General features: G+C 39.9%; 1 protein-coding gene across 1 annotated transcript in view; it reads left to right on the top strand.

The window, feature by feature from the left end:
* The window catches only part of Afdn (afadin, adherens junction formation factor), a 129,464-nt gene that overhangs the window by 86,856 nt on the left and 23,416 nt on the right, over window positions 1-19,192 (top strand). Inside the window, exons 20-22 of the mRNA XM_028782632.1 lie at window positions 1,476-1,579; window positions 3,354-3,440; window positions 18,577-18,642. Coding sequence (XP_028638465.1) covers window positions 1,476-1,579; window positions 3,354-3,440; window positions 18,577-18,642 — 257 coding nt within the window. The remainder of the gene's footprint in view (window positions 1-1,475; window positions 1,580-3,353; window positions 3,441-18,576; window positions 18,643-19,192) is intronic.

Here is a 19,192-nt window from a genome sequence, read left to right as displayed (position 1 = left end):
GCCTGAGTTGTGATGAGTACCTCAAGCTATGACAAGTCGTTCCCATCAGCAGTATAGCGCAGAGCTTGTCATGGAAATCTGACATTTGAAAGCATAAAACATTGTTTACAATTGTTGAAATTCAAAATTTTAATAGAATTAGAATTCTTTAAAACATGAAGAAAGCAAATTCTGATTACATACCAATGAAACTGCATTGAAACATTTTTTTAAAGTGAAACTACATGTTTTTTGCTTTAACTGATGTTCTTTATTCCTCTCCCACAAATATATGTCTGATAACAGCAATCCACATTATACTACATTGATAAAGCGCTAGACCAGGGAAACCTCCCTAGGGTGGCTGCTCAGACATCAGTCATGTCCACAGGAGTGTGATCTTGAGCCACACTGGCTATTCAGGACAAGGCAGCAGCAGCCCTGCAGCATAATCACAATCCTGGAAAAGCTTGTATAATATGGGTTTGTCAAAAAAGAACCCTGAGGAATATAAAATAAACCTTGACTAAGTGAAGGTGACATGGCTTTGAATATGAGTCCTAGTTCTTTAAGTATGTCCTTAGTAAGGCGTCATAAATACTTTGGTGGGACTATGGGGGTCCAGCTAAGGGTCTTGCACATTCTAGATAAAATGCTCTACACTTAGCTATAGCAGAAAACTAAGGCAGGAGGATCATGAGTTTGCAGCCAGTCTAGGCTACAAAGTAAGTTCAAAACCTGTCTCAGAAAACAACAAAGTAGAACTCTTCTTGAAGAATTATTTGTTAATAATTTAAACACATATGAACTTAGAAAAAATTGGACAGAATGTTGTGAGAATGGACCCTCCCAACCCCAGCATGTACATTTTAAATGGTCTGTAATGTGAGAATTTAAACCCATGGCCTGATGAGTCATTTAATACAGCATGGTGTAGTAGACACATAGATAACCTGTGTCTGTGCCGTTCTCTGGTTCTCTGTGCCTGTCTTTTGCTGAACAAATATGTATGTGGTTACTATTAATGGTTTTCCTTTAGGATGGAATGTATAGTTCTGTAAGAATGTAGTTATAGAACAACTCACTAATTTTCATAGTAAAAGAAAAGTAGTTCTTTGGTGTGCACAGAAGAGGAAACCCAACAATTTTTTGTTATTGTTGCTTAAATCCTGATGGATCAAAACAGGTACATGGTTTTAAACAGTTTTTGGAGAGAATAAAGGCATAGAATGTGAAAGACAAGAATGTTCACTAAGGTATTAAACCTTCAAATGAAGTGGTGTCATATCCCTGTAAATTCCAGCAGTTCAGAAACTGAGGCAGAAAGTATAGTTCTGACAGTCCTCAGATACATGAGACCTTGTCACAAAATACCCACCCCGGTTCCAAATATAAACCAATATACTGTCTTGTTTTCCTTGTTGAAAATTGTGTGGGATTAGGTGTGTGGGATTAGGCACGCCTTACGCATTTTCTAATCACTGTCTTCTTCTTAGGATTTTGTAGGTTGGTTCCTCACACGCGGTCACCAGGCACCTGGACGATATATTTTGAAGGAGCAGATTATGAAAGTCACCTAATGCGTGAGAGCACAGAGCTGGCAAGTGTTTGAGGTTTGGCTGGAGGAGGGCATCAGATGTCTCTCTAATGAGTTGCAGATGCGGTGTAATTAATCCTCTGCTGACTCTGGATGTTACGATGGACATTTTAAATGATTTTCTTATCATTTAAAATGATTCTAGATTGATTCAAACATTTTAAAACCTTGATTTGTGAAAATATATGTTTGCTCCATGAGTCAGGTCCATGCAGTTGTGTTGTAATGGTTTTTTTTTTTTAAGAAGTAAAGAGTATTTTTTACTCACAGTTATGGCAGTCTGTACTGTATATATTTGAAACATATATTAACGTTGAAAGATGTTATTAGAAAACTGTTTTTCAGTTGCAGAAATAATTTATTCTTTTTTGCTCATTTCTGCCTTATCTTAAATGTATGTCATAACTCACTATTTTGAGATAGTAAAGAGTTTCATCCATCTTAAGAAAAAATTATTCTTTGCTTCAATACATATTTTCAAAATGGATACTTTTTTATATATTAAATTCAGAGTAGTAATTGTGGCTTCATGCATACTTTAGATTTGAGCTGTCTCCTAAAATTGAATTGGTAGTTGTCATTATACCAAATATATGGCTCGCGACTAACAGTGACCATTCCTTTTTCTTGACTTCCTATGTTTATTTTTGGTCAAATTCAAAGTAACAACAGCAGCTGACGACCAGATCTTAACAGGAGGACAAGTGCTTCTCGGCCTCATTGGTTTCTCATCTTTCCCACTGACTCTCAGAGTCCTCTGAGATCGATTTCAAGTGTTGGTTTAAATGAACCAGCAGTCTCGCTGTCATGTGACTGTTTTCTCCTGGTCCTTCATGGGCTGTACCTTTACTTGCCTTTGTTTAAACACCACCTTCTTTAAATTGTATCTTAGGAGTTAAATTTTCATCAGCACGTACTCAGTGTTCATTTTGCTTTTTAACTGTGTTCACATTTTGGTTTGAAGTCTGGCATGAGTGTAACATGTGACTTAAATAATGTTTTTCTTTAAAAAAATCCACCACCACCACCAAGCTTCCTTTGACTGTGTCTAAGCTTTGGCTCCTCTGTGGCTACACTGCTCTCAGTCTCTGTACTGAGTGCCCACCTCAGGGTGCATTTCTTGGCAGAGTGCTGAGGATACTTGTGATGCATCCTATAGTTTCTTTATGGTCATCATTTTAAATAAAATGACTCTCAATTTCCCAAAAGACAAAGATATTAGTTCATCTCTGTTACAGCCATTTTCTGCTATCTTCCCAGACAGTGTGAAATAATTCTAAACTTTTTTCAGAACAAAACAAAAGCTTATCTGTTTATTTTAAAAGATCGTAAAGGTAAAACTTGGATTTGTTTTTATAGTTGTATTTTCATATATTAAATTCTTAACATTTAAATACCATTTGTAACGAAGACTTAACCTTCTAGACTATAGCCAAACGATTCAGTATTTTATTTACCAAATGAAAAGTACCTGAGGGGCTGGAGAGATGGCTAAGTGGTTAAGAGCACTGACTGCTCTTCCAGAAGTCCTGAGTTCAATTCCCAGCAATTGATATGATGGTTCACAAGCGTGTGTAATGGGATCCAATGCCCTCTTCTGGTGTGTCTGAAGACAGCTACAGTGTACTCATATACATTATAAATAAATCTTTTTAAAAAGACAAGTACCTAAGATAGTGGACCCTTCCCCATTCTCTGTTATAAAAAATAGCTACCTTTCTAACCATGTGAGAGCAGTTTGCATTAGTCATAAAGTAAGCCTCTTTTCTCATCTTAGGCCCAGCCTCTGAGGAAGGAGCCTGAGATAATCACTGTGACGCTGAAGAAGCAGAATGGAATGGGTCTCAGCATCGTTGCAGCAAAGGTGGGACTGAGGGAGCCCAGGAGCATCTTTTCCCATCTGTGACCACTGAGGGATGATCTCTTTGTGTGAGAGCGTGGCTAGTGTAAATAGTAGCTTGAGATGGAGTAGGTGGTCTCAGAGGAAGTAGTGTAAAGGCATGGTCAAGACTTGGTAGTCACAGGGAAAAGCCAACATGGGAACAAGAGAAACAATTGCACCTGTCTCTTTATTTATTTTATTTATTTTTTTTAGAGTTTTTATTGGCATACATGAATTATATATAATAGTAGATATCATTGTGACATTTCTTTACATATACGTGATGTATTTTGATCAGTCACCCCATTACCCTTTCTTGGCCCCCTTCTTCTTCCACCAATCTTTTCACCTTTCCAATTAGTCTCCCCTTTCCTTTTTCTAAAGTTTTAAAAAAAATTTTTTAATGATTTATTTATTTTTTTCAAATTGTAATTTATACTCATTCACACAGGGGTTGTAAACACAGAAAGGCAGGATGTGGGAAAGGGGATGACACTGGAGTGTGGGTGTTCAGGGGGAATACAGATATCTTTCAGAACAGGGTATCGGCTGGGTGGAGGTTCAGGGGACAGGTCTCTATGACTCCGCCTATGATTCACTTGTCCTTATCTAAGTTCGTATTGTCTGCCAAGTTTACAAGGTCTATGACTATATTTATGACTATATTTACAAGGTCCATGACTACTCAGGCTGGTAAATTTCCACAAAAGCTGCCTGTTTACAATAGCTTATAGCCATCTGTTTTAATGTTTTTCCACAGAGACCAAAGACTTGGTGTTAGTATACGTGTATGACAGGCCCACTACTGATTTTAGGCCTATGGCTGATTTTAGGCCTTCAGTGTATAAGCAGGGCTGCCCCTGACATCTCCTCCCTTCTCTAAGTATAAAAGGGCTGTCGCGATTTTAATTTTGCGAAGGCGGGGATAGAGGCCTGACCTCCAGTAATTGAAGGGAACTTGGTAATGGCTCTGGTCCCCCTGTCATAGTCCAGTGAGGCATGAGGGCCATACCCATCCTGATGTCTTTTTCCTGGAGAGGAGATACTTTTGGCATCAACCCCTATGCAGTCAGGCTTGTCCCTCAGGGAACCCAGAGAGATATTTTTAATTTTTATTTATATTCCCTTGCAGTGCTTAGCCTCGCAGCCTAAGCAAGGATTCAGATCACCAATCAGAGGGTGTTCTGGGTGGCCCCTCTGCTTGGTCTAGGGGTGGAAGTCCTCTCTTTTAGGTTGGGTGGAGATGGGTTTTTGGAACACCCTGGATAGATAACAACCTCATCTTGAGTCTCGTGGTCCTCCATAGCTAACTTATGATAATGTATCTGAATAGGTTTTGCTACCAGATTATTTATCTGTTGCTTCACAAAGTTAGTCAGCCTATTTAAGGCCCAGGGACCAGAAGAAATAAGCAAAAATAACCCAATTAATGGTCCCAAGATGGGAGGAAGTAGAGTTGACAACTATGGAGAGGCTGAAAACCAATTCTTGTACCAGCACTCATCTTTCTCTTTCTCTCTCTGACTTTTCTCAGGGCCTTCTCTGACCTTTTTCATGCTCTCTTTAACCATCCCTGTCTTGTCTATGTAAAGGCAACATTCTTTTTTAAGGGCTGTACACAGTCAAGAGCTGTACATAGCCTTTTCTATTGTAATAGAGTAAATCAAGTCCAATAAGGATCTTTGCGATTTTTGGAGGTCTCTTCAGATAGCGAGACGAATAGTCGGTAACAGCTCTTTTCAGCTCTGTGCGTGACAGTCATGGGGACCTAATAACAACCCTTCTAATCTCAAGGCATTTTCTGCTGGAGGATGGATTGGAGTATAAGTACAGCTGTGTATCCATTGCAGGCATTGACAGCTCCCTCATCTCCCCTGTTCTCTTGGTGTATAAGTCCCTTCACCTATTAATCTGCTAAAGGAAGATTTTCTTTCTTTCAGTTAAAAGAAATTAGTAGTATGACTAAAAGTTATTTTTAAAAAAGCTTCCCCAATCATAGTCACATACTTTCAGTGGAACAAATGTGTTAGTGTGTGGTTCTCATTCATTCCCCTCTGCATCACTAGTTCCTTGGGTTTTCTCCTACTCTGACTGGTTCTCTTCTTCAAAAGCCTCCACTCTACTTCCATGTCACGTATGTTAATACCTTCTCTTTTCCAAATATGAGTTTTAGCTAATATTCAATAAAATACTTTGTTGAGCTGTAGTAATATTTTGCCTAAAAAAAATACTTTGTCAGCTGAAGTTGTTACCTTTGTCTTATTTTAAGAGAATATTTGAAAAGCTTGCAAACAGCATATGGTATTATGAAGAAAAGAGCATCCCAAGTGTCATGGTGCAGTGTATTCTGAGAAATGTTTAAGTTGGTGCTTGTCATTTCTATACGTCAGAATACTGTTTTGATGAGTATTGATTGGAGGTTGATATTAGAAGCCTCATCTTGGGTTGTTTTAAAGGCTGCATTAAGTTCCCTACTCTTGCCCACTGATTGACATATGGTACACATGGCATGAGGTATAGGGCCAGATTGTGAGGACAGTATTTGCTCCATTCAGAAGCATGAGCAGCTTACCAAAGTCATGGCTCTTGATTGGGAGTGCATCGTAAGCACGTTTGTCATTCCTGCTTCTTGGATCTTTGTCCTTCTTGCTTATTTTCAAAAAGGGACGTGTTGGTACATGCTTGTAATCCCAAGTGTTAGCAGGCAGGATCACGAAGATGGAGAATAGACTAGACTAGCCGGGATATATAGCACAATATTGTCTCAAAAATCCTAAAACACATAGCAAAAAACCCTTCCAGCATTTTACTAGCAGCTTTCCTGTCCTGAGCTTGTCCTTGAGCCAAGGCAGATCCTTGTGTGATTTATAGTCCTCCACAGCACTGGAGTCTGCGTGTAAGGAGTCGGCTTGCATTGTCACTGATAAACAACCAACGTTTTTCTCTCTAGTGGTGTTCCCTAACTCAGCTGCCAGAATGTGGTAGACAAAATTACTTGTTAGCAAAAATGAGAACTTTTTTTTTTAACTTTTAAAGTATTCATGTCTTGGTTTTCTTTCTGCTGCTGTGGTAAAGGACTATGAGCAGTGCCAGCTTGCAATCTGCCATCAGGGTCAGGAACCTGAACACAGGGACTGAACCAGACACTGTGGAGAAATGCTGGTTATTGACTTCTTTTCAATGCTTGCTCATACTGTTTTCTTACACCACTCAGCACCACCTGCCTGGGGTGGTAATACCCACAATGGGCTGGGCCCTTCTCCAGTAATCAAGAAAATCCTCCACAGACATACGCACAGGCCAGACTCATAGAGACAGTTCCTAAGTTGAAGTTCGCTCTTCCCAAGTGACTTTAGATTGTGTCAAGTTGATAAAGACCACTAACACAATAAGCCACACATTCATTTCATTCACTTAATCAATATACTAAATTGCCAGCTGCATTAGAATAGTGTTAGCTGAGTTTACTGTGAAGAAACTTGTTGCCCATAGTGTTCAACATACCAGGATTCAATGTGGATACTGTGAAACTGTATTCAAGCTTTTTAAAAGTTAAGAAATAAGTAGATTAATGAGCGAGAAAGTAGTCATCCAAGCATTGTGGAATATTAGCTGATCTTTTGGAAAGATGGCCCAGCAGAGGTATGTTAGAGGTAGGCGTAAAGATATGGAAGGGGGAACAGACCAGTAATGTGTACCATGTTTGAGCAGCTAGCGTTTCCAAGGAGAGCAGAGAAGGAGGTGAGAGCTGTTCTATGTAGGGTTAGAGTTGTGGGCTGACACGGGGTGGGGGGAGTCTTGTTGTCAGAACAAAAAAATGGGCTTGGAGGAAATACACAGTGATGTCCAAGACATGGTGGCATGTCGAGCAGAAGGCTAGGGGCTTTGGACAAGTCTGTTCAGGACTAGTCTGAATGAACCTGCGGTTGGGAAAGTTGCTAGTCTTTCAGGCTCAAGTCTGTGGAATCACCTGTGATGGACAGAGCAAAGATCCTGAGCCTCTGATCCCACTTTATAGTTCAAAACTCCTGCTCACCTCATGTGGCCCAGATCACACAATATACTCCTAGACTGTTCTCATATGCTTGACCCAAGCTCAGAACATTTGGAAACATGAAAGGAACAAGTCAGCCACAGGAAGTAGAAGTTCAAGGGCGGTCTGCCACACTCAAATGGTCAGGGAAGATCCAACTCCTAATGTGGGGTATGCTCAGGGTGAAATATCCACTCAGCACTTGGGAAGATCTGTGCTGTTGCTTGTGTACTGCAAAGGAAAACAAAGCAGAGAAGCCTTGGGTTCTGTATTTCCTGTTGTAGACATGATCCTTTCACCTGATACTGGTCTGCTAGAGAGTGACTATTATTTCCAGTTGAAAAAGTCTACAGTGCAGTATGATTGGCTTTTTCTGGACTCTAGTCTGAGTTAGGTTTGATCTCCTGGAGTGGTGTCTTGATGCAAAGGACCTTGCCTCAGGCTCCATCTTGCATCCTCGTCCACTCTTGGATCCTCTGCCAGATAGCATATGGAGAAGTAGTAGGGCATCAAGCCAGGCTCACAGTCATAGTCTAGCCTGTGTTCCCTTAAACTCGATTTACAAGAACAGGCTTATTAGTTCAGCCTTGAGATTCAACCTTGTGAAGGTGCATCTTGTCAAAACTGTACTTTTTATTATAAGTGAGAGAGGACTTTGACTTAAGGTATAGTATGATAACTGGTATGCTGTGTGGGGTGGGGATTGTAGGCTTTGATGATAAACCTTCATTGTCACCATGACTGGATTTGTATTCACCAGGAGACCCCAGACCCCTTTGTGTTATCTGAAATTTAGGAATTGGTATATGGGCACTCTGAATGAAATAGCTAAACATGCTTTGTCAACTGAACAATGTGCCATTTTTAATATCTGAATAATAGTATCCTAACATTTATTTTCTGAATGACACAGATGAATAGTGGCTCACAGTGGCTGTTCCACACTGTATGTGCGTGTCATGTTTAATAGTATAGGAAGGAAGGCTCAGCAGAAGAAAACACAGGTCACTTTGAGTGTACAGCTGCTGAACAGCACAGCACAGGTGAGAAGTGTTCGGGTCTCTATAGATGACAGTGACGGAGTCAGCTTACAGTAAAGATTCCAGAGAACATTTTCAATGTTGAGACCTCTGGTACATTTGGGAGTGCCAGCCCTACCTCCTGCTGAGCCACTTGTAGGCTGTCCTCTGCCAGTGGGCTCTGCTGGCCTGTGGGCTTGTCTCTGTGCCTTTAAGACTAGTGATGATTGTGTTCCCTCATGATTGAGTAAGAAGCCATGAAAAACACTGGCAGTAGCTGCGTATTCCATGTAGCTCTTACTTCCACCCAGCTTATTGTGTTTTCCTGTCACCCCAAACATCTTCTTTCTGTTGTTTGCTGCAAGTCTGAGTGTTTAATTCAGGCCTCTTCCCTTTTTTAATTGCTTCATGGCTCCGTTGCTGTAACCCAGAACCATGTTTTGATATTAAGTTCTTCTCCTTGCCCTCCACATGGTGGTTAAACATTATGAAATCCAGATGATTTGGAAGCAAAGTGGGTTTGCAGTTTACTTTTTGAGACATTGCTGTTGGAAAGTTCAGCATGCTATTTCTTACTCGTCTGTGGGACAGCACTATGCTGACGCTTCCTGTTTAATTTGGAGTTTTAAAATACAAACAATTCCCGTTCATTTTTATAACCCTTTAAAGTTTAATAAAGGGCGAAGGGAATGAAAATCAGAGTGGCTGGGTTGCATAAGAACCTGAGTGTTGCGTTGGTTCCAGTTCCTGTTGATAAATGCCGTTCAGTGTCACAGCACCCAGTCAGCATTGTGGCCAGCCATTCCCGAAAAGCCAGCTGTGCTGCTTGCTGTGGAAACTGAGAGAAGTAGACAGCTAGTCTCCAGCTCAAGGCTGTTGTCCTAGAGATAACATGTGGTTCTCTGTTGTTGGAAGGACAGAATCAGCGGTGAGTTTCTTCAGGGTGTTGTCCTGAATGTTCTTGTGCAAACTGATCCTTAAAGAATGCTTCCTCCTCCACGATGGCTTGTTCAAACCTGTTAATAATTAACTTGCTCACGGAGAGTGAAGCTTGTAACCTGGCTTGTAATTACACACACAGATAGTTGTTGTTCTCTGTTTATGTTGCAAATACTTAAGGCTCATAAAAATGTGAAGTTCTTAGGATTTTCTTTATTCAGAAAAAAACCATAAGATTTAGCCCTACTAGTAATAATATGGTGGAAATGGCTTTAAATGGAAACTGCTGCTGTATAATTTGCAAAAGCAGACATAGTCAGGTGCTCATAAAAACATACTTTTGGCTACATTGATAGCTTCAGAGTAGGCTTTCTCTACAGCTTTTTGATCTGCTGTTCTTTTTAATAACATAAAAATGTCAATTTGTAGTTTAAATATATTATTTACTGTTGTGTTTATTTTTATTACTAATATTACAATATATTTTTACTATATATTGCAATATTTTATGTAGAGACAAATGGTTAATTACTGCCTTAAAGGTGTTATAGTTTGTTGTTTTAAACTAGATAACTGAGTTTTAAGTTTTTAAATCTTAGCTCAAATCATAAGGTTCCTATACTTAAAAAGAGACAAGAAAGTGTTAATATGCTGCCTTTTCTCTTGAAAAGATTATAATTTAGGCCTTTGATGGATTTGATACCTTCCTATTGTGTTCTTTATTAGTTCATAACCCTTCATGGGAAGGACCTGGTTAAAGAAGTGAACTCAGGATTTTGGTCCCCTTTATAGCCTAGCTGGAGAGCTGGCTCAAGATTGAGAGCACAGAGACTTTTCCAGAGGACTAAAGTTGCTCCCTGTACCCAGGTCAGACAGCTCACAGCTGCTTCTGTGTCCAGGAGACCCACTGCCATTTTCACGACTCCTGGGGCATGCACACACATATCATCATTCATACACACACACACACACACACACACACACACACACACCTATACATGAATACAAATAAAATAATATTAAAAAATTATTTTTGTTCCAAAGTACCTTATGTGGCTGGAAAAAATGTCTTCCACAGAGGTGCCAAAAGTATCTTTCTCTTCTTATATGAAATAGCACCGTGTCCTTTGTGGGTGTGGTTTATGAGTTTGTAACACTATTATGTATGTTTTTGCTAAAAGGAAAATAGTGAATTAATTTTTCAGGGTTATTATTACCTTAGTACTTGTTTCTGGAATTGATTAAAATATTGAATTTCATTGGAGTATTAATTACACAAATCGTTAGTCCTCTGAAGAAACTTTTTTCTTTTTTTTTTTACTGTGTGGTGACATAGAAACAGAACCACGCCAATCTTACACCCCACCCTCATTTAAGGCCCAGGGGTCGGGTGTATGCATACTCTGTAGTCACACCTTAGGCGGCTTCTGGGAGCTCTCACGTTTTGAGACTCTTAAGGATGTTCTGCAGAATTTCTTCTGTTGAAATAGCTCCTCCTACACTGGATACCGACTTGAGAGGTTGCTAGGCCAACTGTATACTATCTGTGAATCTCAGTTCAGAATCTCCTGGTTGGGTCATCTCCTTTATTTCAGAGAGACAGAAAAGATGGATGGTGTGGTAAATGTTTGTTGTGTTGGTGGTGTTGGTATTGATGTAAAAGGTAAAGGAATGCAGCTGGGGTTAGAGTTCAGTTACTTTACTACCCTGTCTGTTGGAATAACATTTATTTTGAGAATTGCTGCAGGTGAAATTTATGTGAGGAAACCATTTTAGAACCAGTTTAAAAATTAAGGTAGAAAGATATTTAGAGGGTTTAAAAAAACCCTTTGTTGCACTAAAAGAGCAACTGAACTGAAAGGTGTGATGGGGAGACAAACAGACTTACCTAAGGCAGGAGAGTTTCCTCTGGGCTGCTTGTGCTCTTAGGTCATCCAGCCCACAAGGAATCCAGGTTGGGCCTCCACCCTAGAACAATGGCCTAAGCCCGGTGGTGCTTGGCAGACAGCTCTTCCTCTGCCTCCCTTCCCCCCACTCTTGGATTGTGTTAATGATGTTTTTATGCTGTTACTGAGGCACACTCCCACACACTCCATTTGCAGACAAGCTGTCTGGAGCACAGGATCCTTGTGGTAGAGATTCCCTACTGAAGAACCCTTCCAGCTTCTGAGAAAAGAACAGAGAGACAGCCTTCTCTCTGGACGGCATTTCTCCAGAGGCTGAGGCAGCTAAGAGGTCTGTATGAGTGTCACTCTCTAGTCTAGGGGACACTAGCCTTCTGTTTTCTTTCTAATTTTGTTTATTTTTGGTTTTCTTTCCTGACTTTTTATAGGTAACATTCAGATAGTTACCTTCTTTACTCCCTTATCAGCCCCAACTCGCCTCACCCCACTTTTCCTCTTAAACAGAAGAGAAGTATCCACCTGGAGGGTGCAGTTTGACGGTTAGGGTGCTAAGTGGTATGAGAGTAAGGCGGTGTCCAGATCTCTGCCTTCTCTGGGCATCATCACCTGCTCACTTGCTTCCTAGGTGCTCTCTAAGAAAGACACCGGGGCCGAGCAGAGCTGACCCGATGTGAGCTTTGTGCTGTGGATATGCATCTCAGGTGCTGCCAGGAGGGAAAAACAGGGTTTTGTGCCTTTTATTTAAGTTTGCTCAAATAAATTTCAGAAGTGGTACAGCATGGTGTTTGCAGATGTGTAACTGTTTTCTGACAGATCTTCTCTCTTGTAATTCAAGGGACTGATGTATGAAGTGAGAAGTTCTTAGTAGTTATGTTTGATCTTTTCATTTCACAACTAAGTAGAACAAACAACATTTTAGGTACCTTTAGATAAATGCTTTTTTAAACAAGTTATTAGCCGTAGATATTTATCTCAATATTATTCTCATTGTTGGAAATCAGGATATGTAATATTAATAGATGGGTGACAGTAAAATGGTATTTTGACAGTTTTGTGCATAATTATGAATTTATTGTTAGTAATGGTGATGGCCGATAAGCTACAATACATGCCACAAAATTCTTGTTTCATAAAGAGGCATTATTCACCAAAAATACTGTGTGTCACATGGGTAACTTGTAGTGTTGCCTTAATACATAATTAGCATAAAAGATTGAGGCGTGTTTCATTCTTTTTTCATACTCTTCCTTTGAAGTCAAGGTATTTCATTGTGAATAAGCCACATTTTAAGTACTGTGTAGTCACATGTGGCCCAGTGACTGTGGTATTAGACAGCAGGGTTGATTGTAAGTAGTCCAGTACCATTTGACCAATGCACTTAAAGTGTCATTCTGTCTTCTACTGTTGGCTTCTAGTGAGTGCTTAAAATGACCGTGCATGCAACCCTCAGTCATATACTGAGTGCAGTAGCAGTTAAGAGATAACTTCTAGACTCTTTTTCTTTAATTAGGAAATGAGTAGAACTATCATAAAAGATGTTTTAGTTATTGTATGTGTGAGGATGCTATGTATGTATGTATGTATGTATGTATGTATGTATGTATGTATATTTACTACATGTATGCCTGGTGCCCAAGGAGGTCAGAAGAGGGCGTCACACCCCCTGGGACTTGAGTTACAGACTACTATGAGCCACCATGTAGATGCTGGGAACCAAACCAGACTTCTCTGCAAGAACAATCAGTGTTCTTAACTGCTGAACTATCTCTCTAGTACCTAGAATTTTATTGTATGTAGTTCTTCTTTAAATCTTAGACTAATTAATTAATGTGTTGCTATGATAAAGGAGAGAGAGTTCCCAAAATCATAAGGAATTTTTGTGGTGTAACAGATGACAGTGGGGGGCTCCTCATGTAGTGTAATTGAAAGAGGGGCCATCTCACACAAAAGCTGTAAGGCAGGATATTACTCCTACTTTCCTCATGAGACCAAAGAAAATCTCATGTGAACATAGAAAAGGATAGCACCTCTTCTGGGAGAACAGGCAGAAGGTGTGGTTGGTAAGTCTAGAGACTCTGATAGCCCAGAGTCCAGTCTAGGGTGGTGTGCTGGGAAGTTATACCTGAACGTCAGGAAGGAGGAAGTGTGCCCTGTGCAGGCAGCAGCAGGGAGATAGTGATGTCTGGTGTGGTATTCACATGTGCTTTACAAGAGGTGATTCTCTAGTTAGGTAGGAGCAATAGAGATGCGAGCGGATGAGACAGCCATCACTGCCTCTTTTTGCCAGAGTGTTTCTGATACAGAAGATGTATTCATGGCTACTTTAAGATTCATAACAGTACCATTAAATATTTAACACATGGTCATTTTTGCTTGAATATTTAAATTTACATTTATTAAAATTTCACGTTGTGAATGAACATGTGTGGTAAATGATCTAACTTGAAATACCCAGGATTTGAGATTATTTAAATAACTGCTTAGAGTTTATCTTCATCTTCAGCATGAGCTTATGTAGTAGGTGTCTTGGATATCGAGTAGCTGTGGGTGAAGGGGCCTAACAGTTGTTTCAGGAGAGTGAGCACTGGAGACAGTTAAGTGCTTGGGACAGTGGTGCAGAGAACAGCCACAGTGGCAGTGAGCTCGAGTACAGGGTGTGTGCTGCAAGTCTCCTGCAGGCAGCAGCAGCGTGTTCAGGAGGCCAGGTTGGCTGCTTCCATTTCATGTCAGTTTACCTCATGATTTTAAAAAGTCTTCTCATTGTAGATTGTCAAGTGAGAGATAGATTATTTTGAGGTTTATTAATAATATTCTGAAACAAATCAGAAATGACACAGGATTGATTTGTTGTTCTAAAATTTATACTTGGTGGTGTTCATAGCAGTACTCCTAAAATATATTACTTATTACTGCTAAATTCTCTTCTTGCTAGAGATGGTAGTAGTTGGTTCATATTAAAAGGATTAACGTTTTCCATTTAAATTGTAAGGTCAGGGACTGGAATAGGGACGCAGCAGTTGCAAAGCATGGACTGCTCCTTCAGAGGCCCTGAATTCAGTTCCCAGAACCCAAGTTGTGAGGGTAGCTCAAAACCACCAGTAACTCTAGCTCTCGGGGTCTCTGTGGGTATAATCTAAAAATATACACATGCATGTAATTAAACATAAAACGTAAATAAATTATAAGCTCTGTGCTGCATTACCAAAAACTGCCATGTGGAAGTGTAACTCCTGTTCATATACGAGCAGTACTGCTCTAGCATTCAGTAACTACTGCTTTTCTGTCAGTAGGAAGCGGACAGAATTGAACTTGGGGAGGAGGGATGGGGGTGGGTGGGAATGAATGTTAGTGCAGCCTTGTATCCCAGCCAGAAGGGAATCAGTCATGCAGCTCTCTAGGAGACAAGAGAGGATGCAGCTGTTGGGCTATCTCAGGCAAACTTTGCACCAGAGCACATGTCAAAAGAGATTAGGACATCGTGGGTGCATCATAGATGTTCACTGGGAGAATTAATGATCTAAAAGCTGAGTTGTAGAATTAAATAAGATCTATAAAAAATAAATCTATGCAATGGATAATATAAAGTTATGAAATATCTTCCAGTTTGATAGATGAGAACTAAAATTTTCTTGTCTAGCACATGGTTGCTGAGATCAAGGTTATTTCCAATGGTCTATAGTAAGTGTTTTGACTCAAGGAAATTGGTATCACCATAGATGAAATCAGATAAAGGCATATTTATTACTCTTTGCCAAGTTACTTGATAAAGTTCAAAAAGTTGCTATTATTAAGTGTACTTTTTTTTGGTCCACATAGTTACTTTATATATATTTTTCTAATTTATTTAAATTTTTATACATGTATACAATAAAATAAGATCACATCCACCCTTCTCCCTCCAAATTCTAATAGATTCTCCTCAGAATGCCCCCTCTTGTCTCTATAGCCATGTAAGTCAGATTAGCCTATAACTCACAGAGGTCCACTTGTGTCTGCTTCCTTGGTGTTAGGATTAAAAGCCTATACCACCAAACCAGCCTCATGTATTTGTATATGCATATGTGTGTGCATGTGTGTGTGTCTGTGTATGTATGTATGTATGTATGTATGTATGTATGTACGTGTGTACACACAGACATCTTTGTATCCCAGTAATCCATGTTAGTGTTTTACACATACATGCATACAGTGTGTACAGCCATTCACTGTAGTATGGGAAACCTACCAGAGACCATAATCCCAAATAAGTATAATTTTTCTGTCAGCTGCTGTTAACTGCAGCTTCACATTTGGAGCAAGGGCTTATAAGCTCCTCTCCCACTCATTCGGGAATTGTGTCTGGATTCCTCTTGTTCAGGTAACTGCAGCTTCCATGAGTGTGTGGATGTGATGGCCTTGTCACATCCAGGTGTCACAAATGCTATGGTCATATCATATCCAGACATCACAGATGTGGTGTCCATGTCATGTCCAGATGTCATGGATGTGATATCTGTGTCACATCTGGAGCAGCATTTCACAGCACTTCTCCCCATCCTCCAGCTCTTTGTATGAGGTTTGAGAAAGACGTTCCATTCGGGACTGAGCACTCTGTCACTTACCCTTAGCACTTGACCAATTGTGAGTCTTTTCATCAACTGCTGCCCACTGCATTAAGAAGCTTCTGGGACCAAGATTGAGAGTAATAAGTCTCTGGGTATAAACAAGTGCATAGAAGGGAAATTGAGATCACAGCAATTAGTAAAATAACAAAAGTAGGGTCCCAAGTGGATCTCTATGAACTCCTAGCAATGGGCTTTTGTTGAGTCACTAAATTTCCTCCTGGGGAGCAGATTGCACATATAGTCAGAAAAGTTCTTAGTTACCTCAGTCACAGACATGCACTGTAGCTGCATTTCGTGCATCTATCCTGGCAGGTCTGTATTCTACCAAACCAGTGTCCAGCACTAAATAAGACATGGTTTCGTCCCCTGCAGACTGCATTGTTCCCTCTGACAGTATGAACAGGGAAGACATTTCTTCTTTTGGTTTGAGACTCTTTTTTATCCTGCAAGCAAAGTATGGTAATTATAGCAGTCTGATCTGACTTTGTTGTTATGGTGATGACTTAAGAGCAACACCAATAGCCTGTGTCATTCTGGAGACTTTGGACCCTCCTTGACCAACTGCTTTTAGGGAGGTCTCCCATGCCTGCCTTTCTCCCTTATTTACACATGCTGTGTAGAGATGACATGATGCATCATGCAGAGAACCTCTCTTCAACCCCTTTACCTTCATCACCACTGTTTCATGTAGAAGTTAGCTTCTAACCTGTGGGTTTCCCTAAGGCCTTTCATAATCCTGAGTTTTGATTAACCCATACCTTTCTCTCCCCTATTTCCTCACTCTGTCTCCGCTTAACCCTTTCACACATTTCATAACAGATACGTTGTTCGTCTATCCCCTCAAGTTAGATTTTTCAATTGGGTCATAATTTAGTAAGTTTCCATCTGGCTTTTACATATCATCTTCCTTTAGGTTGATTCCACACATTTCCTGATTGCCTCCAGTCTTCCAGTTCTCTCCTTTATTTACCTGTGATTTTCTTTGGACCTGTCAGTTATCCAAGTTATGGTTTTGTGGCTGCTGTTAAGTGTCGACAGTACCAAGTGGCCTCACAGTTGAGAGCACAGGGCTGGTAAGAGATTTGCAGTATGGTACACAGGAGGGAAGTATAGACAGACAGAGGAGAAGGCTGTGGCAACATACTGGAAAACATTCATCATTCATCTTAGGATTAAGAGCTTTAGATGGAGAATCACTCGGTCTGTCTTCGTTTCTAGCTGCTCAGAGTCTGCATGAAGTGCAGACAGATGCCACAGCTGCATCTGTCCCTTTACTCAGTTAACATACACTAATAAAATGTTATACTGTTTTCAAATATATGTATATATATATATATATTTTATATGTGTATAGATATATAATATATATTATATTTTATAATAATATTATTTTATAATATTTCTTTTTTTTTAAAAGATTTATTTATTTTATATATATGAGTACACTATAGCTGTCTTCAGACACACTAGAGGGCACCAGATCCCATTACGGATGGTTGTGAGCCACCATGTGGTTGCTGGGAATTGAACTCAGGACCTCTGGAAGAGCAGTCAGTGCTCTTAACCACTAAGCCATCTCTCCAGCCCCTATAATATTTCTTTATAAATATATATTTATGTATAATTTATTTTATAACACAATTTTATTATATATACATGTATATATATGCATAAAGCATAGGCTATATGCCTATGAAGCAGTAACATAATGCATACCTGAAGACTGCCTCCCTGTCCCTACCCCCTACTGCAGGGAAGAAGAGGGAGACAATCTCACCAATGAAAACTGTAAACTGAAATGTTAACTAATGGAGAAATATGGATAGTTTGTACATAAAATTATATCTTCCCAGTTATTACTTTCAAAAATTTATCTTCATGTATTGAAATCACTTTTTATGATACTTACATTATTATATTAGATCTCATAGTTATTAAGATAACTTACTTTTATTGTTGGTACAAAAGCATATATACTCAGTTGTGCTACTTCCAGTACTATCCCAGTAATGACCGCATTCTTTAATACTCCCAATATGTGATCCAAAGCGGTTTTGTTGTTATATTATGATCTCTAAGCAAAATATTAATGATCCTGAAATTATGTACAATACTGAAGTTTTTCTCAAAGATTTCATTAATTTTTTATAGGATGCTAATAATGTAATTGTGTTAGAATTTTCAGTTACAAAATATGAATTACAATATAGTAGTTTCTGGATAATATTTTCTTACAAAGCCCTTGTAACTGGCTGCTACAAGAAATTATTTTCTTGTTTTGAAGTTTAAACTGTATGTTTAAAGAGTGAGGATAGAGAAGGCAAATGCTGGATTTCTGTCCTGGTCTGGTTAAGGGCCAGTCATTTGAAGAGTTTCTCATTCATTTGGATTTGTAGCTGTTTTAAACTTTATAAAAAAATCATTTTGAGTATTCCAAGTCTATGAGCATATTCTCACCAAATTGTCCGGTTTTACAGGGGTATTTTTCTTGTAAGTTTGGAACCATAAAATAGAAACATTGCTAACTAGTCAAGTTACCAGTGTGTGTGTGTGGTCAGGTTTCTGTTCAGTTCCTGCTGTGTGATCTCACTGTGTTATTCTGGCCTTGTTTTTGCATAGGGTGCCGGCCAGGATAAACTGGGAATATACGTTAAATCGGTTGTCAAAGGAGGTGCTGCAGATGTGGTCAGTACTTGTTTTAAAGGAAACAGTGAAGAACATTATCCACTTCAGCTTTGTGAAGTACTGTGCAGATGCTTACAGCTGTGTACTGACTGTGTGGTGTGAGGAACGCTGCTGTGCACTGACTGTGTGGTGTGAGGAACGCTGCTGTGCACTGACTGTGTGGTGTGAGGAACGCTGCTGTGCACTGACTGTGTGGTGTGAGGAACGCTGCTGTGCACTGACTGTGTGGTGTGAGGAATGGTGGTGTGCACTGACTGTGTGGTGTGAGGAATGCTGCTGTGCACTGACTGTGTGGTGTGAGGAATGGTGGTGTGCACTGACTGTGTGGTGTGAGGAACGCTGCTGTGCACTGACTGTGTGGTGTGAGGAACGCTGCTGTGCACTGACTGTGTGGTGTGAGGAACGCTGCTGTGTACTGACTGTGTGGTGTGAGGAACGCTGCTGTGCACTGACTGTGTGGTGTGAGGAATGGTGGTGTGCTCTGACTGTGTGGTGTGAGGAACGCTGCTGTGCACTGATTGTGTGGTGTGAGGAATGGTGGTGTGCACTG

Source organism: Grammomys surdaster, unplaced genomic scaffold, assembly GCF_004785775.1.
Source record: "Grammomys surdaster isolate TR1022 unplaced genomic scaffold, NIH_TR_1.0 810, whole genome shotgun sequence".
Lineage (NCBI taxonomy): Eukaryota > Metazoa > Chordata > Mammalia > Rodentia > Muridae > Grammomys > Grammomys surdaster.
Note: the sequence above shows the minus strand (reverse complement) of the source record. Positions and strands in the feature narration are given on the sequence as shown.